The 25692-nt window shown below is 64.2% G+C and overlaps 1 protein-coding gene across 2 annotated transcripts; it reads right to left on the reverse strand.

The window, feature by feature from the left end:
- Positions 1 to 874: 874 nt before the first annotated feature.
- SLCO4A1 (solute carrier organic anion transporter family member 4A1) lies at positions 875 to 25133 on the reverse strand. Of its 2 annotated transcripts, none has more exons than XM_064496926.1 (12): positions 25052 to 25133; positions 13804 to 14662; positions 12782 to 12872; positions 11343 to 11464; positions 10860 to 10971; positions 7561 to 7715; positions 5959 to 6154; positions 4806 to 4971; positions 4542 to 4714; positions 4223 to 4287; positions 3669 to 3817; positions 875 to 2140 (listed from the first exon to the last, which is right to left on the reverse strand). In XM_064496926.1, exons 1-12 carry the CDS (start codon positions 25118 to 25120, stop codon positions 1976 to 1978), a joined length of 2322 nt encoding a protein of 773 aa, XP_064352996.1. In that variant the 5' UTR covers positions 25121 to 25133; the 3' UTR covers positions 875 to 1975. The 2 variants fall into 2 exon arrangements, with proteins under 2 accessions (XP_064352996.1, XP_064352997.1); XM_064496927.1 differs by lacking the exon at positions 25052 to 25133 and adding an exon at positions 15011 to 15416.
- Between the last annotated feature and the right edge of the window lie 559 nt (positions 25134 to 25692).

The following is a 25692-nucleotide window of genomic DNA, read 5'->3' on the forward strand; positions in this document are numbered from 1 at the left end:
TTGCTCCAGCCTGCACTTGTTGGGGAGGGGCACCAGCTGGGGGGGTGGTCTTGGGTCACGTGGGCGGGAGGGCAGCTGGGGCTGGAGTCAGGGGATCCTGCCCCCAGAAGGTGTCTGTGCTGCCCCCCGGGTCCATGGCCGCAGCTGTGGCTCCTCTGGGCTCCCAGGCACCCACCTGGGCGGGGTGGGGGGGAGCGGGCTCAGAGCTCACGCAGAGTTGGTGCCCGGGGACCCCCATCCAGATCCGGGCCAAAATTCATCCCTGATGCCTGGGAGGGGCCTCCCTAGAGGAGGCAGTGGAGGTTCCCGAGGTGCCCCACGTGATGAGACTCGAGGGCACCAGCCAACGGGCAGCGACTCAGGATCGAGCGTTGGTCACGCCCCACCAATGCCTTGACACGCCGCTGGCGGGCAGAGCCACAAGTTGGATGGCTTCTTCCAGGAAGCACCTGCCCAGCACAGACGGCCGCCTTCCAGCCCTCAGGGTACGACGCAGACGTGGTCACAGCCCAGACCGGTCGCGGCTCCGTCACTTTTGGATGTGTGCGAGCATATGCATGCTGACGGCGGCGTCCGGCGATCCCGACCGCATCCCGGGGTCCATGACAGTGGAGGGAAGTGAGGCTCTGCTGAGGACCCAGGCCCACCCAGGTACTGGACCCCGAAGGGAGGAGATGCTCAGGTCATGATGGGGGAGGGGTCACCCTGGGGGGTGGGGGGACGCCCGCCAGGGAGGACCCCAGCCAAGTGAGGGCTCACTCTGGGGCTGCCCATTTCGACACTGGGGCACAAACTCACAAAAGCCCACGCGGAGGACAGGTAAGACTGCCAAACGTCGCAGATTTGTAGAAATAAAACACACTGGGAACAAACATAGGCTTTAAATATTAAAATATATTTACGTACAAACAACTGTCACTGAGGACACCGGCAACAGGCGTTCCACGCGAGTCCTGATGTCCTCGGGGCAGATTCACAAACGCTTATCGCATCATCGGGTAAAAAACAAATTCCATAAATAAATGTTCACGCCAGATATGGGTCCACAAATACATCCTTATGCAAGTGGCTCCCGTCCCACAGCGGGGCCGGGTGGCGCCGAGGACAGGCGGTGACAGCAGGTTTTGAACAACACATCAAGGAGAAGGGTCCATGGGGATGGCGCCCCCGGGGACAGCCTCACACCCGCCACCTCTTCATCAGGAGACACACAGGAAGTCAGGGCCAGGCGGCCGCAAGGTGCGGGGGCCCCACCCAGAAGCACCACTGGCCACGCAGCATCTTGACGGCGGTGGGGGGGCGGGGGGCAGGCGTCTGCACCTCCCGTCAGGGGATCCCAGAAGTGCCAGCTTCACCAGTGAAAACGGCGCACAAGCCCTGGGCCGTCAAAGACCAGCTGAGCGCGTCTCGGCTCCGCTGGAGAGGAGAGCACTTGCACACCGCCGGGCGGCCGCCGCCCCGAGCCCGTCGGTTGCCGCTCGGGGAGCCTCAGCAAGCCCGCACGTGGTTCTGCGCTTTCTGCAGCTCCTGCCGGGTTAGGTGGGAACTGCACGCAGCGCTTTGGAAGCATGGCTGTTAATGTGCCCCAGGGGTCCTGACGCCCCAGAGGACGCCGTCAGGCTAAGTCCATGGCAAAGAGCGGGGTGGGGGGGGTGGATGGGGCGGAAGGGAGGGCACAGCTGTGGGCCTTGCTCTTCCGGATCTGAGAGCCCAGCCCCCACTGCCCCCACTGAGGTCTGAGGGGCTGGGGCTGGGCGGTCCTTCCCATGCATCTCCAGTTTTCTCCTTGGTGCCTTTAAGGCTCAGACGCGGGACGGTCAGCTCAGTTCCCCCTTCCCCGATCCAGTGGCAGATTCTCACAGGTCCTCAGCGCCGGGGGTCAATCGGTGAGGGGTCACCCCTCCCGGAGAGAACTTAGACGGTGTTCCTGGGAAGCGCCGTGAGGCTGGCGGGCCCCTGGGCGGGCGGGGGGCTGTCAGACGTCGCTCTGGAGCTGGAGGGTGGAGGGGGCCTCCTGAAGGTCCAGGGGGTTGTCGGAGGCCAAGGACTGGCTGGGCAGAGATGCTTCCAGGCCGTCAGAAGGCCCCGATGGGGGCTTGTACAGGAGGCAGGCGGCAGCGAAGAAGAGGAAGCCCAGGACCTGGGGAGAGAGGAGCCGCCGGAGCCCCTGAGCTACCGCCAGGGCCGGCACGGAGGCACTCCGGGAGCAGCCGCGTGCCGATGGAGGCAGAGTTGGAGGGCGCTTCTCAAAGCCCAGGAGCTCCAGGGATGGCCGGGGACCAGGGGAGGGAGAGGCCGGGAGCAGAGACCCCTCGGAGCGCCCTGGGGAGCGGACGTGGGCCTCCAGCATGAGGCAAAGCGACTCTCCGTTGTTCAGGGCGTGTGGCCCTTTGTTACGGCCGTCCCAGAAGCCCACGTCAGAGCTGGTCGGCACTGAAGGTTACCCAACCTACAGCCACCACACTGACCCCTGGGTAACAGGAACCACGAGAGGCCTGTAAAACGCCAGTGTGGGGGCGCGTGGTGGCCTCCGATGTCCGGGTCTATGGTTGATGCCTAAGCGCCGGGCTTTACCAGGACACCCACGGTGTTTCCTGGCACCCCCCTGGCTGTTGGGCCTGAAGCCATAGGAACAAGAGGCCCTTAGCGCTTTGTGGCCTCTGACCCTTCTGCCCCCGCTGACTGTGGGAGCCAGTCCTGAGGGGTTGCTCTCTGGGCGCACGGCTGCCGGGTCCTGGCCTGCTGCTCTGGCCGAGGGACCGGGAGCCTCAGGGAAAAGTCATGTGAGGGCCAGCTCCCTGCGCACGTGGCACGCCTCTTCAGACTGACCCCTCACTCTTGCCCAGAGCCTCACAAATCCCTTCTCACCCGTGGCTATTTTTAAGCTAATCTTCGGGGAGATAAGCCCGAGGGTTGCTGAGAATCCTTGTTTTTGAGGCCCTTCCCGAACAGGCTCAAGGAAAGCAGCTCTGCCACTGGAGTATTCCCGAGTCCGCCCTCTGCGCAAAGAGGAACACCAGACTCTCTCACACGCTGGCCCTAGGACTTCATTTCATTTGGAAAGTTTGGTGCCTTTTCCTCCAACGGGGGGGAATTCGAAATGTAAGTACTGTGTTTCTCCTCAGATAGCATATGCCAAGAGGTACAGCAGAATTTCCTCTCAAAGGCTTGAGCAGAGGGTCGGGCTGAGCATTGGGCCGTAACTAAGGACAGGCAAGCTCTGCTGCTTGTGGACCAACCGGCCGGCCTGGCCCGGAGGGAGGGGCCCCCAGAAGCATCTCTCGCAGGGACGGGCGGTTCATATTTCTCCAGTGACTTATCTGACCAGAGCCCTAGGCTAACCAGCCAGCTGGGATGCTGAGGGCCCTGGAAGGCGGGAGGGGGAGCCGCTGCTGGGACCTGGGGCCTGGGGCCTGGCGAGTGAGCCCCTGTGACCCGAGGCCTCCTGTCCCACCGTCCCCTCCACTGGCATCGCATCATCAGGGTCCCAACAGTGACAGCACGAACCGGGGGAGGGTCCCGCTCCTGGAAGCCGGGCTGCAGGAGTGACGCCTAAGGCCCAGGGCTCCAGGGGGTGTGAGCTGTTGGAAGGCCCCAGGGGAATGGCCGCCCTCCGAGCTGGACCCCGGGACGCCCTCCAGCGCGCGGGGAGTTGCCGCCCTGCTCACCTTGTATAGCAGCCCCAGGATGAGCAGGTACCGGCTCATGGCCGAGTTCCGGTAGACGGAGCAGGAGCCCTGCTGGCCGCACTGGCCCTGCCAGAGCAGGCACGCCTTGTCGATCACCCAGCCGAAGGCGATGGGCCCCGGGATGCCCCCTGCGGAGAGAGGCACACTCAGTATGCGGGCGCGCCCGGGGCGGCCAGGGTGGGGTGGGCAGCGCCAGGACCCAGACCGCACGGGCTCTCAGGACGGCGGCATCGGCACGGGCGTGCTCAGGGAGCGCCGAGCGGACTTGGATGTCCTTTCTCGGGGGACTTGCCCCCACGCCTGTGGAGTCCCCCGATCTCGGACTCTGACAGAGCCTTCGTGTCCACGAGGAAAGGCTGCTCTCTGGGCAAATAAGCCACCATGGGTCCCTCTAGTGGACTGTTCGGGGATGGCGCCCTTCCCTGAGGGGGGCGTGGCCCCCTGCCGGGCTGCACACCCAGCTTGGTGAGGAGACTCCTGGCACACGCCCGTCACTGCACAACGGTATGTGGCTCCCTCACACGGCACAGTACCTAGAGTTCTAACCACAATCCACTGGATCCCCAGTGCAAAGGACCTCTGCCAGTCAGGGACGCACCTGCAAAGGAAAGCCAAGGTGTCAGCGTCGGGGAAGTGGGGCTGCTCGCCAGGCCACGCCCCCACGGCCCAGTCCTGGCCGAGCCCGGGCCCGCATCACCGCCTCCCCAGGTGGCAAGCACCTCACAGAGGCAGCCAGCTCTTTCCTGCCACAGCTTTTGGGGGCCGGGCACGTACCCGGCAGGGGTCTGGAGAGCGCCACTGCAGCTGCACAGGGGAGGCTCTGGACCAGAGAGAACCCGGCCCCAGGCTTACCGTAAAGTCGCGGTCAGTGCAGGAATGCTGCTGAGGAATGTAAAGGTAATTACAACGAATGTGAAACCCAGAAGGAGGGGCTTTCTTTGACAAGTTGAAGTGCATTTCCCTGCAGTAGCATGGCCAAAACCAGAGGAAAAATTCTGAGGGACACAGCTACAGTCTCGGTACACCTGGGAACCGCAACAACAACGCTGATTACAGGAGGAAGGGCCGGGCCCCCCAGGTGCGGGCGCGGACAACGCGGGCAGCGGCCGCGCTCACCTTCTGGCCGCCTGGGCTGGGCACGGCCGCCTCCGGGCAGCCCGCGTGGCAGGGCGAGAAGTACGTGAGGCCATTGGAGCCGCACACAGGGTGGTAGTGTTCGGGCCAGCAGCCGCAGGCGGCGTTGCAGGTGGCCGTCAGCTCCAGGCGGCCGTCAGGCAGGGGGCTGCAGGTGGGAGATGAGATGCTGGTGGGCAGAGGCTGGTGCCAGGTGGGCACCCATCGCAAGGACAGCCTCGGGTCTGGTGTCCTCCGGCCCACGACGACGGCAGGTTTGCATATATGCTGGGTTTGCTCCCCCCACCCCGAGGACCAGGGCTTCCTACATCGCCCTCTGCTCGTAGTATCTGCAAGCTCTCAGAGCGGAGCAAACCCAGCCTGAACCACCCTCCAACTGTGTGCAGCGCGCTTCCCTGCCTGGCTCGTTTTTGGAAGGCAGCGCACTCCAGGGCTTGAAAGCACACGAGCCCCAGGTTCAAAGCCCCTGGGCACCACCCCTTGCTTCCCCGCCCAGGCTGCTGCTCGTCTGCACTGATCATTGTCCACACACGTGTCAGCGATCACACTCTCTCTCCCTCCTCTCACTCAGATTGAGCACGCTGTACACACTGTTCTGCTCAGCGATCTCTCAGAGCTGCCTGAGGACCAGCCCCCTCACTCTCTCCAAGGTGCACAGGGCCCACCACTCCCCACTGGCTGTCCGGCTGTCTCCACAGTGGTGTGGCGGCTTCCCTGCCCTCTGCCCTCACGCTGCCGCCTCCACAAGGAATCCCTGGGAGGCAGTCGTAGGCCCCAGGCCAGGTGGCCTGCGTCTAGCTCAGATTTCCCAAATCACACCCAACGGGTGCCTCCTCTCAGTCCCCAACACAGCAGCACACGGGCCAATCCGGGCCACCATCCACCACCACGTGGAGAGAGGAGCTGGGGCTGCTGCTGTCTGTGTATGGGCAGAGGACTGAGGCTCAGGTGCGGTGTGTGAGTGGCCGGCCATTGTCCTACGGACACCCCGCCAAGGGCGTCCTCCCGTTGCTATGACCATCTCCAAACACTGACTGCACCCCAAGTGCCAGACCCCATCTCCCCACCCCAGGGACCACAGGTGCCCCAACAGGTGTGCAGCGGTCTCTCCACCTGGGCGCCACCTGGCCCTCACCTCCCGCTGTAGTTGGCGGTCACGCCGGCCATGGGCACGTTGGGGCAGTGCACAAGGAAGACGAGGACGGCCAGCAGGCTGGTCAGGGTGCAGAGCAGGCAGGACTTGATGATGCCCGAGCCACGGAGCTTGAGCTTGTTCACAAGGAAGCCGCCCAGGAGGGTGCCTCCACCACCCGCAGGCACCACCAGGTACCCTGCGGAGAGGGAGGGGCTCAGTGGTGTCCTGGAGAGCTGTGGGGCTGGGGAACTCAACCCACTGGGTCTCTTTTCCGCTTTACTGAAGGGGAAACAGAGGCCACAGCCATCGGTCCCTGTCCACGTGGCAGTGCTGGGTTCCCCACTCAGTTCCGCCGACCCTGACCTGTGCTCTCAGAGCACAGGGCAGGGCACTGGGGGAGCCTTGGCCCTGGGCCTGGGGAGGCCACCTGGCCAGCTGCTCAGAGGCCGTGGACAGGATAGAGAATAGGAGCCGTCATTGGCCCCCGCCCACCTGTTGGGAAGGCCCCAGGACAATCGTGGTCCCTGGGCCCACCGTGGCCTCTGCGGAGTGCGACCATAAGGAGACATGTGGAGAAGCCGGTGGCCACTGCCCTTTGGTAGAAAGTCGGGATTCATTGGTGTGTGGCTCCTAGGCCATCCCGGGGAGGGGGTACAGATGGGGGGGGGGGGCTCTAGCAGGAGTGGAGCAGACCTCAAAGCCCCCGGGCTCAGTGACCCTGTTGCCCCAGATGGAGACCAGCTCTAGGAGTGGAGAAGGGGGACCCCAGAGAACGTGGCTGTTCCAGGGCGCATGCTGGTTGCTGTGGGGAAGGGGGCAGCTTCTGCGGGGGCACTCAGCTGAGAGGCCAGGCCAGGAGGGGTGTCTGGGGACATTTATTAGAGCTAGGTGGGGTTCTCTATCCTGACGCTCTCCTCCCAAGCAGGGAGTGGAGCCCTGTGGGGAGGGGATGGCCAGGGTTGACCCTGTGCTGCTCAGATGCCCCATCTTGCACCGGTAGCCCCGACCCTCATGTCCAAGATCGTCCCCCGACACCTCCTGCACAACGAGGCCGTGGCCGCCCCCACAGCAAGGGGCTACCCTGTGACCAGGGGCCGGAAGAGGGCGTTCGAGGAGGACCCTTGTTCTCTTGGTAGGACAAGCCTGCCTCTGGCCACAGAGCGCCTCTGGCCAGGCAGGTCCCGGACTCCAGCCTTAGGAAGACTCCAGGACACCGGCCACCGGGCTCACGGGGACAGCCAGGTCCAAGGGAGCCCAGGGGAATCGGCCACCCAAACCCTTTCTGCCACGAGCCAGGGAAGACGAAGGCTAAGGCCCCAGGTGGCGAGGTGGGGGTGGAGAGAGCCGGTCAGCACGCTGTGACCAGCGCTTCCCAAACTGCCCTCGGGAAGGACCGCTCTGCCCGTCCGGGGGCGGTCTTCGTAAGTGGGAACAGAGCTGTTGTGCAGGAGCCCAGGACCCTGCTCTGGGGCCCCTGCCTGGGCTGGACCACAGGCCAGGACGTGCGCCCCATGTGAGCAGCACTGCCTGGGACTTCCTAGCAGAGCCTTTGTGAACGGGGGAAGAAGCAGAGGCCCTGCCAAGACTCGGGGGTGTTCTCACCAAACAAGCTGGCAGCTTCCGAGGCGCTCAGGCTGAACTGGGACTCGAGGAACTTGGGGCCAAACGTGGACATGCCAGCGATGAGTGTGGCCTCGGTGGCCCCGGCCAGGCAGAGCAGGACAAACGTGGGGTTCTTCAGGAGGAGCCAGGTGGAGCTGAATGGGGGAGGGGGATGAAAGCCAGAGAGAAAAGACAGAGGGTCAGGGGGGGCCAGAGCCATGGCCTGTCCCACCTGAGCACAAGGAGCCCTGGTTCTGAGAGGGGAGGCGAGTGGGGAGCAGGCAAGCGGCAGGGCCCCTCACACTCGCTCCTGGGCTGTGGTAGGCGGCGAGCTGGCGCCAGGATCTAGAGCCCACGCTGTTGTGAAAGCCGCTGTCACAGAGCTCTGGCTCCCGCGAGGGGTGAGACCCCTGGTGACTGTGACACTGTTGAATCACCCCGGGGGCAGCTGTGAGGACCAGCAGAGGGGCCTGAGCCAGGAGGGAGCTGGGGGGAGGTGGCTGTCAACAAGTAGAGGACTTGTGGCCCCCCAGGAAAGGGGATCTGGGCCTGAAGGGGTGGGACCCCTTCTCAATCAGCAGCTGGCCAGGGGGACAGGAGATTCTGACCAAGAGGCCCCTCCAAGGAGCCCCTGGGGGGCTTGCTGGCTTCCCAGCTTCTCTTGGTGTGCACTTGTGGGGCTCGGCCAGTGGGGTGAAGTCAGGAGCCTGAGAAAGGGTCTTGCCATTAGCCCTTAGGACCTGGCCTGCGAGTTCCCCAGCGAAACATCCTGGACACCCTTCTGAGGACACGGCCCTGCGGGGGACTGGGCCCCTCATGGGCTCTCCGTCAGGTCAGGGGGCAGAGTGTGCTCACTTTAGGTCACAGCTGACTCTGTAGGACCCAGGAGCACTGGGCGTGGCTGAGACCGGGAGGTGCCCGCATCCCCCAGCTCGCTGCCCCCCTGCGCAGGTCCTGCGCAGTCTACCTGTAGGAGGAGCACAAAGGCTGCAAGGGCCACGTGCTCTGGGTGAACGGGGTCCTGCATCCTGTCGGGGCTGGAGGCCTGAGCAGCGGCGATGCCTGAGTTCTCAGTGTGAATGGGTCAGACACTGAGCGACTCGTAAAATGTCAAGGGTAGCACAGAACAAAACAAAGCTCCTCACTGGGCAGTGAAGGTGCCAGGCTTAGAACAGGACGTGGGCAGAGACCCCAACCACAGGGGTCTGGGAACAGAGGCTCAGTGTCCCCAGGCAGCCATCCGCCGGTGCACACAGCTAGACGTGACACCTGCCTTTCCCGGGCCCGGCCCCTCAGCCCCGGACGGCAGGTCCAGGGCTCGTGAGTGATGTGGGCGGTGTGCAGCTTCCTCCGGGGTCCTGGCGGGATGGGCTCCCTCTCCGGCACCGTGAGAAAGGGCACCGGTAACAAGGGACTGTGGTCCGACCGCTGTCCCTGGGGCTCTGACAAGTGCTGCCTTTGTTCATTCTCCGTGTCTGCAGCTAAGGCCTCATGAGCCTCCCACCCGGGGAACCAGCTCCCATGACCCCCCAGTCCTCCTCCACCAGGAGGGACCTTCCCGCCCTGTCCACAGGCCGGTGTGGACACCTCCCCGCACGTGTCAAAGCAGCTCAGACAGCTTGACACGCAAAAGCTCTTTGTTTCGAGGACGCAGGCCAACAGCAAATTGGATTCTGCAAGTAGGAACATACAGTGTAGCCACAATTAGCCTTTGTGCCCCGGGGAGGGGGGCGCTGATGCTAGGAGAGCCGCCCCGCCCCCACCCACCACTTCCCAGGGTGACCTCAGAGCAGCCTCGCTCCCTGTCCTGACCCAAATGGGGACTTGATTCCTTCAAAACTGACTTCTGAACTTGAGGACTGAAAAGGCTTCTTTCTGGTCAATGGCCTGCGTCCCACGTCCGTGGGGCGAAGAGGACACAGAGGAAATGCCGTCCCGCGTGGCTGCTGTGGCCGGGCGGGCTCTCAGTCCTGCTCTGTGTGTGTCGCATGGATGCCTTCCCAGCCCTGCCCAGCCCTGCCCAGGCTTCGGGGACGCTGGCCAGGTGCGGAGGGAGTTGAGTCTCCCCGGAAGTACGCAAACTTCCTACTTTCTTAACCCCAGCCTGCAGGTTGCTCGGCTGAAACTCACGTGTTGAATTTGCTCAGAGAATTAATCATGACCTTGACAGAGGGCCCATATTCTGGGATTTTTTTATCACTAGCAACTGGTTTGGGGAACCGAATCTAGGCATAAACATTCTTATCTCGGACCTTTGTCCTGGGTCCACTAGGGACCAGGCTGTTGACGCCCTCGGTGCCAGTGCTGCTCAGATGGGACAAGTGGCCCTGCCCCGGCTGGAGCAGCTCCCCTGCGGGTGTCCAGGACCAGGCGAGCCTGCCCCTGCACCGATGGCCCCGCACCCCGGCCAGCGTGGCCTGGGCCAGCTCTGCCGGCCTTGAGGGCAGGCTCCTGAGCGGGTGGCTCTTCAGGGCGGTCTAGCCAGGCAGCAGGCAGCCCAGGGGCTGCCCTGACCGCAGGCCGCCCTTCCCGTGTTGAAGAGAGCCCACAGGCTCGTTCCCTCCCCTAACGGCCCACTGCCCTCTTGGCCACAGATGGGCTCAGGAAGTGGAGGGCGGTGGGCGCTCAGTGAGGCCGAGGACTCGGGAGGCCCCTGCCAAGAGCGGCGCTGGCTGCCAGGAGCCCCAGGTGCCACGCTGTGCCTCTGAGGCCCCGGGAGCCCAGGGCTCTGTGTGTCCTGACGGTGCGTGAAGACGGCAAAGTAAGACCGGGCCACGCACAAGACAAACAAGGTGTTGCTGCCCTGGGAGGCGGGGCGGGGGGCCGGGGGCCCCTCTTTGGAATGAACTGGCCGGAGGACGTGGTGCAGGGGCCACTCCCGGGGAACGATCTGGGGTCAGTCACCTCCCTGGGGGTCCAGGACCCGCTGGCTGTGGGGCCACTAGCCCGAGCCACAGGGGCTTGCTCTGTGACCAGGTGGCTCCAGGTGCAGCCCCCGAGCCCGCCATGCGGGGCTGGCGCCACAGGGCTGAGGCCCTGGCCCTTCCGTCGGAACCAGCTCTCAGCGGCTCCAAGTCGGGAGGCTCTGTCTGATGCTCCTTACTCTCCCCGCCCAAGTTTTGGCGCCAAGACCCGAAGATTGTTGGGTCATGAGGAGGTTTAGGGGCTGTGCCCCCCACATGGCCCTGGAGGGTCATAGGGACTCTCCTAACTTGGGGTTCAGACCCAGCGCACGTGGGGGCCCCAGAGAGTCTTCAAATCACACGGGCGCAGATGAGAGGGCCCCACCAGGTCCTTACAGAGGCAGGTCTCTGATGGTTTTCCCGAAGTCAGGGTTGCTGGTCGCCTTGTGGCCACTGTCCTTCACCTGGTGTGTTTCAGATGCTCTCATGACCACGTATCGCTGGGAGCCTGGGAGGACACGGACGTCAGTGAGGGGCAGGGGCCAAAGCCCCCTGCTGGGCGTGGCACCAGCCAGCGAGGGGCTGGCAAGGATGGGGAGGTGGGAGGGACCCTGACGGGCTCAACCTGGGACCAGAGGGAAATGGGAGGAACTGAAAGGGGCCCCCACCCCCTCCCCCGAAACCAGCTCTCTCTGTGGGCCCCTGAGCAGGGAGAGGCCGCAGGGGTGGAGGGAGCCCGGGGGTCAGGTCACCCTGCAGGAAGGCAGCGACCCCCGCCCAGAAGACAAAGACCCCGGACCCTCTGCTGGTGGAGGCGGAGGGGGGAGGAGCCGGGAACAGAGTCCTGCCTTCCACACACCGTGGGCGGGAGGCACCCACCTGGCAGCTGCCGCGGGTAACCGAGGATGGGGACGGCGGTGAGGAAGGCGGCAGCTCCGGTGCCCAGGAAGCCGACCCACCAGGCGCCAACCCACAGCGGGCTCTCGGTGGTGAGCTCTGTCCTGCGGGAGAGGCACTTGGGGTCAGCGACTCACTCACAGCACCAGGACACACACACTGCATGCCCCTCCGCTTGCTGGTCAGGAAGAGGCAGAGCCCAAAGGCTCTGCTCAAGGTGCCTGCCCTGCCAGGTCTGGGAGTGGCGGGGCAGGGCACTGGGACAGCCGTGGAGGGGGATGCGCCCCGGTGACCGGAGGGCAGAGTGCCGCACTCCCAGGTCCACCCCGTCCTCTGGGGCCCCAGAGGCTGCCCCCCAGTGAGATGAGGCCCCGGGGGGCTGGGGCCTTGAAGGGGCAGGCTTTCCCAGCAAGAGCAGGCGAGGAGCGCACCCCAAAGCAGAGCTGCAGCCCTGGCCTCACGAAGCTCAGGGGACAGAGGGCCCCTGCGACCCTGACCTGCACACTAACTCCCTTGGAGTCCCCTGGGTGATAGGGGGTCCTTTGCTTGATGCGGCCCTCTTGGCAGGCCCCTAGGGAGCTCAGAGGGGCCTGGCCACCAGAAAGGCCAGCCATGGGCCTGGCGAGAAGCTTGGACTTCCCAGCCCTGCTTCCAGGGAGGCTGCTGACCGCTAACGGCCAGTAAGTCAGTTACTCAAGCCCAAGTGACACTGCCACAAACACAAGGTGACAGGGTTCGGAGAGCTTCCAGGGGGAGCACACGGAGGTGAGGGGGGCGGAGCGCCTGGAGAGGGCGTGGGAGCTCTGGCCCCTTCCCACCCCGCCCCCCCCACCTGCTGCTCCTGAGTTCTGTTCTGTCTCATAAACTGGTGGTCGAGGGGGTCCTGTGCTTTCCTGGGTTCTGAGAGCCGTTCTTGCAAATTTCCGAACCCAAAGAGGGGTTGTGGGAACCTCTGATTTGCAGCCACGTTGGACGGAAGTGTGGGTCGCTGTGACCCACCACTGTGGCTGGCGTCTGAAGTGGGGGTGGTCTTGTGGGACTGCCCTTCACTTCGGGGGTCTGAGCGGACTCCAGGATTTCAGTGTCAGGTTGAGTTGAATTGGAGACACTCAGCCAGTGTCCAGAGAGAACTGGGGAATTGCGTGGTGTGGCAAAACCTGACAGAAGAATCTCACATGGGCAACAGGAAAATCCTCTCCTGGTTCTGCAAAGGGCTTTAGAGAGGTCGTGGCCTGGTCTCACCAGCTGGGAGAGGACGTCCATCTATGCTGTCCCCTCCCCCAGGCCGCCCAGGGCCTCCCAGGTTCACCGGAGCGAGGCCACTAGGACCGCCCCCTGCTTGGGCCACGGTCCTTCTGCACCAACAGTGGGGCGTGTTCTCTACGGGGCGAGAAGGCTGCTCTAGAGCCCAGGGCGCTCACCGTTGGCCAATGTCAGTGTAAATGTTCAGCAGGGCTCCTCCAACCAGGTAGCCAGCCGCCGGGCCAAGGATGGCCGCGGTGTAGAAGATGCCTGGAAGGGAAGCGGAGTCGGTGAGAACCAGCTGCGCCCTGTGCTGCTGCCCGGGGGCTCACGGGCGTCTGGCACGCAGCAGCCGCACCGGCCCACCTCAGAGAAGCCCCCGTACTCTGCGCCTCCAGGCCTGCTCCCGGCACAGACCCTGCACGTCGGGGTTCTCCCTGGGCAGCCTCCGCTGCATCTGCCACCTGGCTGCTGCCAACCCTTCAAGGTGTTTTTAAAACACTTCCCTCAAAGCCACCGCAGGCATCATTTGGACTCTTCCCTCCTCGAAAGAGCAAAGCTCCAGAGAGCCTTGCTCTGCAGGTTGAGGGCAGCACCGGGCAGCACCACGGGCTCCCTGCGACCCCAGTGCAGTGCCCCCAAGTCCCCGGGACGGCAACCACTAAGTGACTCAGGTGAGCGGAGATCAGGTGGACACAAGGAAGCAGGGGCCGCTGGCAAAGTCCGGCTGGGCTGGAGCGTCGGCCAAGGCTCCTGACCGGCCCTGGTGCCTGCCTCGGGAGAGCTGCCCTCGCAGGAGGGGCTCAGGGAGTGGCCGGCACGAGGCTGGAAACTCAGAAATCGCACCCCGGATAAACATGAGGGTCTGGGGCGGCGTGAGGCTTGAGCCCAGCCCCTGCGGGTGGCGTGGCAGCGCCCAGCTCTGCAGCCCAGTCACCAGCCGACCCTGTGCCCAATTGCTCCCTGCGCCCCGGACCCTGCAGGACGCGCCCAGGGATCACAACGGTCAGCAACCCCCCCCATCATCCGAGGCGTCCAGGTGATACGCAGACCAGTGCTCACCTGCCACCTCACCCAGGAGTGCCGGGGCCACATCTGGCCACATGTGGCCCACAGGGAAATGCATGTAAGGGGCTTGGACGGGGCCAGACTCTGTGCAGGTGCCCTGCCAGTGTCACCGCCATCACACCCACCCACTCACCGAGGTAGACGGGCGAGTAGCTGGACTTGACGTTCTCGTCCAGGTAGGTGACTCCCAGCGTGTAGAGGGGCGTGGCGCCTATGCCGTGCAGGAACTGGCCCAGCATGAAGACCAGCCGGTAGCGGGACAGGCTGGAGGCGCGGTCCCCGCACGCCACGCTGCGGTTGGCCCCGCATGTCCCGACGGCCTCGTCCACCTCCGCCTCATAGGGGCCTGCGGTGAAGTGGGGCAGCGCGAACACCAGCGAGCCGGCGCCCATGACCAGCACGCCCCAGCCCAGCCAGCGGGGCTTGTGACCGTTGCCCCCAAAGTAGCTGACGAAGGTGAGGCAGAGGCAGGTGGCCACGTCGTAGGAGCTGGCGACGAGGCCGCTCTGGTAGCTGCGCAGGTCATAGCGCCGCTCGATGGAGGTGATGACGGTGTTGATGAAGCCGTTGACCGTCATGCCCTGCAGGAAGGAGGCCGCGCACAGGAACAGCAGGAAGCCCCGGGGCGTGTTGAAGGCCTGCAGGCACGCGGGGGCGAAGGCCCGCCAGCCACACGCCTCGCCGGGCTGCCCTGCCGCCACGTAGCGCACCTCCTGGGCCGCCCGGGGCCCGCACTTCTCGGCCCGCGGCTGGCACAGTGGCTGGCTGCTGGAGTCCAGGGGGCTGTGGGCGGCGGGGCACAGGGCACCGTGGCCCAGGGGCGAGCCGAGGGACGCCCGCCTGCTGGAAGGCAAGCGGTCACACCTGCCATTGGCGGCCGAGGGTGAGCCGGGAAAGACCAGCTTCGGCATCGAGACGAAGGGCTTGTCCCCCATTTCCACTGAGGGTGAGACCACGACGGCCACGCCCAGGATCCCAGCAGCCGGCTCGATCTGTGGGAGGAAGTCCTGTGAGCATTTCCACCTGGGCTCCAGCTGGCTGCCGACGGCTCTGCCTGCCTGGGGCCCAGCCTGCAGAGGACGGACTCCTGACCAGCCCCCTCCCTGAACCCAGAGCTGCATACTCAGGGCAGCCCGGCCTGGTCGGAGGGCAGAGCCTGCCTGAGCGAGGCCACACGCGGAGAGATGAGCAGGGCCTGGCTGGACGCCGTGCGAGCCCCTGGACCTCCCAACCTGCACTGCCCCTGCAGCCCGTGAGCTGACGGCACCTAAGGGACCTCCCCGAGTGGGCAGCTTTCTGCCCTGAGCACTGGCCCGGCCTCGATTCTCTCTCAAACTCACAGCCTGCTGGCTTCTGGGCTCTTTAGCTTTAAGGGAAACCCGTCCTAGTGCAGAGTGTGGAGGGAGCGGGGAACGGGTCCCTGGGGTTGCAGCAGCGCTGGTCGGCACGGGTGGAAGTGTTGGTCGGCGCTGGGCCTCACCCGTGGCGGGTCTTTGAAGATGTTAAAACAGCCGCGGTCTGCAGCCCCCTGGACAGGTTAACGGAAAGTTGCGCCAACACTCCAACTTCCCGCAGCCTCCCTGCCCAGCCTGTTCTGTTGCCCTGCCTGGGCCATCACTTCCCACTCCCGTCCCGTCGACCAAAGCAGCTGGGGCGGGCTGAGAAGTCACCACGTCCCGAGGCTCCCGGGGCTCCGATGTGTCCTCAGCACCCCTCACCTTTTAGAAAGGGCCGTGCCTTTTCCCAGGTAAACAGGTTCCATGGCTGCCTGGGAACCCAGGTGGCAACAAACACTTTGCATCTTAAGAGGAAGAACACGGGTTTTCCCACCAGAAATACACCAGTCGCTGTGATAGGAGACACCTGGTCTGGTTGGACCTGCAGCCCCAGGCCCTCTGTGAGGGCCTTCTGCAGACCTCGGCACACTTCTCAGGTCGCCTCTCGCTAAGGGCTGAGCCGTGTGCCCCCCCCCCCCCCCGGGTTGGAAGCCCAACCCCCAGCTCCTCGGAATGTGAGGCATTCGGAGGCAGGGTCTCTGAAGAGGTGACTAATGTAAAATGAGGTCACGAGGGTGGGCCTGAGTCCTTCAGGCGGCCAGTAACAGAGCCCTGCTCTGCTGGGCCCTGTGCTGGGGACCCGAGGGGGAGAACGGTGGGCCCCTCACAAAGACATGTGCACGTGACACTGAGCATCACCTTCTTTGGAAAAAGCGGCTTTGCAGATGTGGTCAGTGATCTGAGATACGGACATGCTGACTTGGGATGTGACCCAAGTCCCGTGACCGTGTCCTTAGAAGAGAAGCCACGTGATGATGGAGAAGGAGACTGGGGTAACGCGGCCACAAGCCAAGGGTGCTTGGGGCCACCAGGGGCTGGGGGAGGCAGGAAGGACCCACCCCGGAGCCTCCAGGGGGAGGGCAGCCCTGCTGACACCCTGATTCCAGACTCTGGCCTCCAGAATGGGGGGGATAAAGTTCTGTGGTTTTAAGCCCCCAGCTTGTGGCTCTCTGTGGGTTGAGCCTCAGAGGCTGGGGCTCCGGTCCTTCTGCCAGACCTCTGCCTGCTCCCCAGTCCTCGGCGCAGCCGTCTCGCTGAGGCAGTTGGCACTGTCTCCTGCGTGCACTTGAAGGTCACGCCCTCTTAGCTCCTTTCAGCCTCACTTGGGCGCCTCCCTGGCCTCCCCCGGGGCCAGGCCGTGGGCATGAATGCCACAACAGGCTTCAAAGCATCCCACTTCCCACTTCCCGGCCCTGTCAGCTCCGACATCACGTATGCCCAGGCCGTGTGCATGCTGCAGGTGCCACAGCCCATCTTACAGGCCAGGGAAGTGGGCCCAGCGGGGCAGCAATCTCCCCAAGGCCACACAGCCAGCCAGGGCCAGGGAGGCCGAGACCACACGGTCTGGCTTCAGAGTCAAGTGTGCGAGTCATGGCTGTTCTTGCCAACATTTTATTCAAAGAACCGTGACCAGTTGTGTGGCATTTACACCCGGGGCCGACTGTTTACTTTGGAAACTGCACTGGCAGACTATCAGAGACCATATCTGGAGGCCGAGCCTGGACAGCAAAAATTCCACCCGGGCCCCCTCCCGGGGCCTGTGACCACGCCCAGAGCTGCACTGCAGCGCCCCCGCCCCCGTGCACCCTGGCACGCCAGGCCCGGGAGCGAGGGAGGCAAAAGGAAGGTGCCCAGGGAGGAGCCAAGAGGAAGTGCCAAGGCCTCCCCGAGGAACAAGAAGCGTTGCGCCCGCACACGCAGACCAGTGACTGAGGCAGCTGCCGCCCAGATGGCACCCGCGCACACATTTAACGCAGGCCGCGGGGAGCAGCGGAGAGGAGGGCGCCAAGCGTGGGCCCTGGGTCAGGAATGCCAGCTGCCTCCCACCTGCCCGCAGCTCCGACGGACTCCTGACACAGAAGCACGGAGACACATGGAAAAGGCTTAAGTTGGCCCGGGGGCCGCCCGGGCTGATGTGCACACACAAAAGCAGCAGGGATCCCACTCCGGGACTGAGGTCGACCCCTCAAAGGGAGGGCGCCCCAAACCAGGTTGCGTGGCAGCGGGGGCTCAGAGAGGCCGTCCAGTGGCCTGTCGGGGCGGAGGGTCAGCACTGGCCTGGATTGTTATTGGCGGTGGGAGCCAGCCCAGGCAGCAAGCTGCAGACCTGAACACCTGCTCAGCCCGCCCCCAGCTCTGGGCTTAACTCCCCGGCGAACCCTGAGCAGGAGAGATGCGGGGTTACAACGGGACGGGAAGGACCAGGTCCACGTCAGGGACCACGAGGCGGCCAGACCACTGAGCTCCCGTGGCTCGGATGGCCGCGAAGAAACAGAGTCCTTCCTATTTGAAAATAAATCCCTCAAGACACGAACGCCTGGCGGTGGGCGGTCCCACAGCTCCACGTCGGGGGCAGGTGCACGAGAACTGAGGGCTCTGCTCCCCGACAGAAACACGGGGAGCTCAGCCTGCAGTCACACACCCCATGTGCCGGTCGACTTGCAGACTGAAAGTCCTATTTAGACATCAGCCAGGCGACGGGTGGTCACAGCCCCCACAGGACAGGAGGTAAATGGTGCGACTCGGGCCCGCCAGCCCTGCGTCCGCCTCCCTGGGTGTGTCAGGAGTGGTTCTGACAGCCAGGACACAGCAGCCTGAGTGTGGACCCAGCCCCAACCCTCCATCACCACAGCGTGGGGGGCGGCGCCTGTCCAACCTCCTATAAGCCCAGATTCTGCTCCACGGACTGTGTTCCGGGGGGAAGGCTGGAACTCTGTCTCTGGAGGGCTTTCGCCCTTATCAGCGGCGTCTTGATTGGAAAGTGGAAGGCTGGGCCCTCCCGGTGATGCAGGCCCCAAGGTGCTAGGAAGGGTGAGCGGAAACACTTGCCACGTGGAGCCAGGGGTGCCTGGAACGTCCCCTCCGTCCACGGGCAGTGGCGAATCCTGGGTCTGGGGCTGTGGGACACTTGGCATCTCAACCACGAGGACCGTCCCATGTTCACGGGTCTTCAGGAGGAAGTTCTTGAGTTTGTATCAAGATCTTATGTGGCCGCATCTGGGCAACGTGTGCTGGGCGTGCACTGTGTTAGGAGACTGCTCTGGAAGTGAACGCACAGATGGTCATGTCGACGCCTGCCCCGGACTTAAAGGACAGCTTGCTGCGTGTGTGGCTCAAGGACTTCATCTCGAGGCAAAGGTTTGTGCAGAAACAGGCCCGCAGAAGAGCCCCTGACACCCGCGGAGGGCATTTCGGTGCAGCGGCCGAGTCCGGCGATGCAGACACCGGGTGTGGGCTGGGCGGGCGCAGCCAGCCGCTCTGTTTGGGTCTCCTGGTCATCAGCTCCCTCCGGACGATGCTGCTGGGCCTGGGGCTGTAACCCTATCCTGGACCCACTTCTGAGGTGGCCAGAGCTGGCCTCCATGTGGTTCAGCTGGGAGAGGGTGACTTGATGGCTATCTTCCCTGTGGGTGGCCTGGCTCATGACAGCTGATCCCTGTTAAGGCTGGGCTGGCAGCCCTGTGGCCACTGCCCTTTGTTCATCTGTCTCAGGCCCCCACCGCCAAGACACGGGTGACAGGGCTGGAGAGTCCAGCGGCAGCAGCACACAGAAGCCACCTGGCTCCTCTGATGAGGATGAGGACAGGACCCCGCAGCTGGGCCCGGGGAGGGAGTCGGGCCCACCCTTCCAACTCCTCTTCCGGGGGCCCGGTGAGCCTGCCCCCATGGCCCACGGTTTCCCCCCACTTGGAAGTGGTTTTGGCAAGAAGGTGTATCTGCTTCCCACCTGCTCATGAGGCCTGATCCAAGGTGCGGGCTTCTCTCCTGGGGACCTGAATTCTCAGGCTTGGCTGATGGTGGAGGAGCCGGGTGACCTCAGCCAGATGGTGGATGAAGGGTGTGTACAGGAGACGGGAGGTGGGGGATTGGGGAGCCCTAGGGTGGGGACCGCACTGCAGAAGGGACGGGCGGCTCCAGCCAGCATTCCAGGTCCAGTCCATAGGCATCCTCACCCGAAAGCCCCGTTGGCATCTATCTCCTGGCGTCTCCTCCCTCCCTCTGCAGGGTCCACGGCCTCAGAACCAAGAGCAGTGTGATGGTGGAGTCTACCTGTCCGTCTGGTGGGCCTCAGGGTGCCTGGACATTGGGCAAACTGCCAGGAGTGTGGACTTGAGTAGCCTTTGGATTGGTAGACTCAGTGCCGGTGGGCCTCATCCAACCAGCTGAAGGGCCGAATAGCACCAAAGGCAGATCCATCCCCGAATTCCCTGCGGGACTGCCTTTGAACGTCAGCGTTTCCTGCCTCTAGACTCAAAATGAAGCATTACTCTTCCTGGGTCTCAAGGCTGCTGGCTTTCAGACGCGAACCACAACTTCATCTTTGCTGGGTCTCCAGATGCAGGCAGGAAATCTCACAACTTCTAGCCTCCAGACTCATGTGTGCTGAGTCCTTAGATCAGCCTCTTCGTTGAGCTGTCCATCCAGGGATCTCCTGTGGCTGGGTTTCCCCGAGAACCCTGCCCGATGCAGCAGGTCGTCCAAGGCCAGCACCTGCTGGGCAAGGCCTGTGCTGGGCGGGTTTGGGGACCCCCAGACTCCACCCCGTCCGCGAGGAGCTCCCTGCCCCCTACACGGAGGTTGTCATTTAAGAGCCAGCAGCAAACTGTCCTGACTGCAAATCGGAACAGCGCAGGAGGCAGAGAGCCAGAGGCAAGAGACATGCAGCTTGGAGCAGGACTTCAGAGCAGGGGCACCTGACAGGACACGCCAGCACTGCCGCTGAGCCCCTTCTGTGCATGACAGACCCATGAAATCCCCATAGAGGGCAACCCCACGTTACAGACATAACTTTCACCACCGACTTGGGCACGCTCCCCACGGTCTTCGAGGTGCACCAGCCCCGTGACCCCAAAGAGGAGGGCAGCAGGAAGGGGCTCCCTGCAGGGGGCAGAGGGGGGTGATGGCCCTTGGGCAGTGCCCTCCCTGCTGCTCCACTCTGACCTCGTTGGGGGACTTTGGAGGCCAGGAGCAGCTCTGATGAAGCCTAAGATGGCTTTCCTGGCCTGAGAAGCACAGACAAAATTCCCACCCTCCCACCTGTCCCTGGCCAGATGGCAGCAGGAGGAGGGGTCCGTGGGAGTCACCCCTACTGCCAGAGGCCCTCCCCGCCCCCTCGGGAGAGTCAGAGCCTGCGGGCTTAGGCAGGGTGATTAGCAGAAGGGATAATGTTTACCCTGGGGCCTCCGGCCAGCCGCTCTGCACCTGGGGCCTCAGCGGGGCAGGCCAGAGGGCTCGCGTGTGTGCGCACGTGTGCAAGAGTGTGCGTGCACTTCTGTGTGTGCCAAGTTATCTTAGCAGGAGATCATGGGTTTCTTCCAGCTCCCGAGGGGCCTGGCCCATCAGCTGAGCCTTGGGTGTCTGTGCAAAGAAATCCAGGGCTTTCCCCTCCCCCCTCCTCACATCCTCACAAGCCCCCCACTACCGCTGCCCTGGGAGCCATCAGGGGCCCCATGTGGATAGCGCACCACCACCACCTGCAAGAATCGGGACCGTAGTTTCAACAAGGAACTGAAAGGATTTTAATATTCGTACGCTTAGCACTGCCCACTTCTTAGATGCTGACACAGGTCCTGTGCATTTATTCGTCTCCTAGTTGAAGGCTGTCTGCCAAGCGTAGCAGGTGGGAGGCATGCAGGGTTACAAAGAGTAGAGAGTAATATTTTAAGCCTCCAGTGGCGGCCCCTGGGCCTCCTGGGCCTCCTTCCCAGAGGTAGTCCCAGCTCCAGCTCCAGTAAACGCCCCAGGGAGGCCTGAGGCTGGGGATGGAGCAGGTGGGGCCCTTCCTCGCACTAGGGGTGCTCCCAGGCTCGCTCCTGGCCCCACTGGGAACTTGGCAGCCAGGGGAGAACCCAGGTTTCATTTCTCCTCTCTCCTTAGGCTCCAGCCAGTAGACTCCCGCCTCGCTGACCTGATCGCGCTGAGGCCACCAGCCAATGACACACCATTGTGCCATGTCCCACACCCTGATGGCAGCACCACCCCCACCGGCTCCGGCACGGCACCGCCAGCCCCTCGGCCCTTCCCTCCCTGCCTCCCCGTCCCCCGCCCCGCCCCGCCCCTCCCCGCATGGCCTCTGGGGCCTCCGAGTGAGTGAGTGAAGGGGCTCTCACTTTTTGCAGATGAGGCTTAAAGCTATTTATAGAACAGGGACCTGGGAGGTAGGCCCCTGGGGGCCCGGCACACCCTAATTTGCATAATTGGTGACCACACACAAGTGAATGGGCCGGAAGCTGGCTGCTTTGCATGGAGGCCCACAATGAAGGATTGTCTGAGGAAGACCTGGAAAGACCCGTCCCTCCCCTGGGAATGGGGAGTGTCCTGCTGTCTGCATGCTCCTATTCCCACCCTGTCTCCACGGCTGAACCCAGGGTGTGGGAGGGCGGGGTGAGCAGACTGGCAGAGGCCCTCCCGGGGCTTGGGGGCACCAGGGAGTGGGTTCTGTCCACATGGTGGGCCTTCTCCAGGCGCAGGCTGGGCTCCGCCACTACCAGGTGGCCTCTTAGGCCCATGGGTCCAAATACCAGGGCACAGTATGTGCCACGTGGTAGACCCCAGACCAAAGGCAAGGGTCCGGCGCAAGCCCAGGTGGGGCAGGGGCACCGCTCTCAGCCCAGCCCAGCCCAAGCCCTCGGTACTCAGGGTGGAGGGGCCACGCCTCAGGAACCCCCAGGACTTGCTGGATAAAAAAGCCATTGAGGAAAGACAGCCCCGTGGATTAGGGTGTTCATGGGGCGCCCGGCTGCGTGGGATGAGAGAACCTGCTGGAAGCCCCCAGCCCGGGAGCCTGTGACACTCTGTACAGCAATAAGCTGACCCTCCTGGGCCTTGGTCAGCAGGCCCCGCCCAGTGCTGGCCTGCAGCCAGCCCCACCTGGCCACATGGGGAGTGTGCGCCTTTTGTGAAAGGCATGTGGTTTGTGAACGTGCCTCCCCACCCCCGGGAATGTGGTCCAAGAGGCTAATTCTGTGTCATGCTGGTGGAAAGAGGGCTGTGGCATGGTCACCAAGGGGAACAGGGATGTGTGAGGACAGAGGGCTGAAGGCTGACTCAGGGCACCAGCGGGAAGAGTCCCCAGGACCAGCCTACGGCGGGAAAGGCCTGGGCCCAGCGTGCCAGCAGCCAGGCTGGCTTCCATTCCCCCTGCAGGACCTGGATCCAACGAGTAACTCTGCTCACCTGAGGCCTGAGCTGGTGCCTCCCTCCCACTCTTGGGTCGGAATCTTGGGGGGGCCTGTCTGATTACTTGCCATGATGAAGATGGGGGCCCTGCCCTGATGTCGACAACCAAGCCCACCATGACCACACCAAGGTCACATGTCCAGGAACAAAAGTGGCCCAGACGTCCTGAGGCTTATTCTCTATGTCCCTCCAGAAGCAAACAACGGGCCCTTTGCCACGGCTGCCAACAGGAGGCTCCGGAGGGCGTCCCTGCCCACACTCCAGCTGGACAAAGCCACGGAGGAAGCGGAGCACAGCCCAGCGGAGTCCGCTGGGTCCCCCCGGGCCCAGGCTCTGTCCCTCTCCCTGCCTGTAGCACTCGGGGAGGCCTCGGGAAGCGAGGACTCGATCCAGGGCACGAGTGCGCGAAGCTGTGAGCTTGTGCTGCCCTGGCAACAGGCTCACACTCACAGAGACTCCTAGATCGAGGGTGTCAAGGAGATAACACTAAGCTCCCTAAGTCGCCTTGGACTTCACAGTGAGCAGAGGAACCTTCTCTGTTTGGAAGCCAGACCAGAGCCCACTGCAACTGTGGGTTTGTCCATCAAGGCCCCACCAGGGGCCCAGGGAGAGCCAGGCTCTCCCAGCGGGGTCACTCAGAATCCGGCTAAAAGGACAGAGCGCCAGCCCCAAGACCGCCAACCACACGGCCCTCCTCCTGCCTGACCTCCAGGCACCCAGCCACCTCACCACGGTGGCAGGGAGGGACTGGGTTGGGACCTGCCCAGCACCTGCGGGGGGGGGGGGCATGCCCAGAGAACCATGGATTAGATCATAGCCCCCCAAAAGGGAAGCAACCTGTGAAGGATTTCCAAGTAGTGTCTGCCAGCCCTGCTCAGCAGGTCCTGATGCAGGGCAGTCAGCAACACGGGGGTCTGACCCAGAGGCCTCTCCCTCCATCCCTCCGCAGCAGGGGGAAAGGCTGGGCTGAGCAGACCCAGAGTCATCCTGCCTGCATCCCACAGGCACGGACTACCCCAGACAAATGCTTTTGTCCTCTTAGGTGCAGCCACCTTTGGGGACCTGTTCTGTGTCAGACCTGGCTCTCCCGGGTTTCCTTCTTCCCCAGGAACAGAGCTATAAGGTGTCTGGAATCACACAAACTTGGATTCAGATCTCTCTACCACATGCTGCCTGTGTGACCTTGGACATGCACTTCACCATGCAGAGCCTCGGTTTACTAATCTGTGGAATGGGAGCGATAGTAGCTCCTTCGTGGGTTGTGGCAAGGATTCAGTGAGATAAGGCTCAAAGCCCACAGCGAGGGCAGGCACATTCTAAGTGTGCAATAAAGACACATGTTTCGTTAGTGTTACTGCTGGTGTTGGATTTATCTGCAAACCTGGCTAAAACCGGGTGTTCCCTCTCCTCTGAAGTCCACTTGCCCCAAGCTGCTCAGAGAAAACCTCACAGCACCACCAGGCTCACAGTTCACCGAGCCCCACCGGCTCTCCAGAGCTGGCTTCTGATTAGACAGAGGAAACCCAAGTCCCCCAAAGCAAGCAAGGAATGGCCACTGGGAAGCTGGTTCCTTCACTGTGGAAAACTCCTGAAGTTCCTAGGGGCTCCGGACAGAAATGGGCCCATTACCAACGCTGACCTTGGCAGAGGGAGTCCCTAGCCCTCTACGTGGGGTTGCAGTGCCTGGGGGACAGGACCAGCCAGCCTCTCGTCCTCGCGGTGCTGATCCCACTGCCCGGCGGGCTTCTCCCATTAGGTTCCACACCCCCAAGGCTTGCTCTGCGGGGTTGGAAATCTCAATGTCCATCTGCCTCAGGTTTCCACGTCTTGGGCCGAGTGTGCCCACTAGGTGCCTCATTTCCACCCTGCCTCGCCCTCGGCCTGCATCCCCGGGCACCCGATCCCCCAGCCACCGCTCTGCACTGCGCACCAGGGGACCTTGCGTGGAGGGGCCGGGACAGCAGAGCGACTGGCGTCGCAGAGGCTGGAACCAGTCTCTTGCGCCCACACCGTAGCTGCACCGCTGGGACGACTCCGCCTGGCTCCCCTCCCCGAGGTGTCTGGAGCGCGATTGGCGCGAACAAAGCCCTCCATCCGCGAGAAACTTCTGTGCATGACCATTTCCTCCTTGACTCAGCAGCAGCGGCATCCGCCACAAGTGGGGCGCCCGCCGCAACCCTGCAGCTCAGAGAACCGCGTCTGACTCCGGCCGACCCGCGTGGCCTGCGCACCCGGCCACCTGCTCCGGCCCCCAGCCCTGGCCGCTCCCTCCCTCCCCACCCGAGCCTCTACCACCGCTCATCCCCTTCCCCTCCACCCTCCTCCTCAGAGGCTCCTGGCCCGGGGGGAGCCGCAGAGAGAGGGGGTGCATTTTGCAGCAAATTCCCCGGAGGCAGGCTGGGTCCGGCTCCTCCGGCCGCGGAGGGGTTCGGGGCCCACTGCTGGTGCCCAAAGTCCTGCCCCTCCCGGCACACGTGCCGCGCCAGCGCCGGCGCCGGCGCCACCCCGATCCCGCTGGCCCCTGCCCAGCGTCTGCGGGCACCTGCCGCGCTCCTAACGTCAGCAGGTCGGGGCCCGGCGCACCCGGGCAGCGCGCCCACGAAGGCGCCCTGACCCTCCCCGGCCCGCGCTGTCCGGGGCACTCACCGTCCCGAGGATCCGGCCGCTGCGCCGCGAGCCACACTGTCTGCCGCTCGCCGCCCTCTCCCGCTTCATTCATCCCCTCCCGGGCCCGCCCCGCCGCAGGGAGGCGGCCGCCCGGCCTCGCCTGCGCCGGCCAATGGCTGCGCCGAGCGGGCTGGGCCCGGCCCCCGCGCCCCGGGCCCGCCTCCTGAGCTGACAGCTACGGAGCGCGCGGCAGGGGCGGGAGCTAGGGGCGGGGCCCCGGGCTGGAGCAAAGAGGAGGGGGCGCGAGACCCGCTGGGGCGAGGGGGCGAGGGGGCGAGGGGGCGCGGGGCCGGGGACTCCTCGCCATCCCCCAGGTCGCCGCCGCTCGGGAACAGAGCGACCCCTCGGCGCCCCGCGCCGGCCGCGTGCCTTCCGCTGACTAATTCCTCCCCAACCCCGAGAGACCCCGACGTCCGAGCTACAGGCCGGGAAGCCGAGAGCCGAGCGGTGAAGTCCGCTCCCCAGGCCATTGGTCGACTCAGCTTCTCACCGACTAGGAAATGAACCTGGGCGTGTGGGGCCGAGATCCTGGGAGAGGACGTGGGAGGGAGGGAGTTTCCCGGCTCACCCCTTCGGAAAGACCACCGGTGGCACGGCGGGGGCCGGGGCGAAGGCGCGGA

This window comes from Camelus dromedarius, chromosome 18 (genome assembly GCF_036321535.1).
Source record: "Camelus dromedarius isolate mCamDro1 chromosome 18, mCamDro1.pat, whole genome shotgun sequence".
In the NCBI taxonomy this organism is placed as follows: Eukaryota; Metazoa; Chordata; class Mammalia; order Artiodactyla; family Camelidae; genus Camelus; species Camelus dromedarius.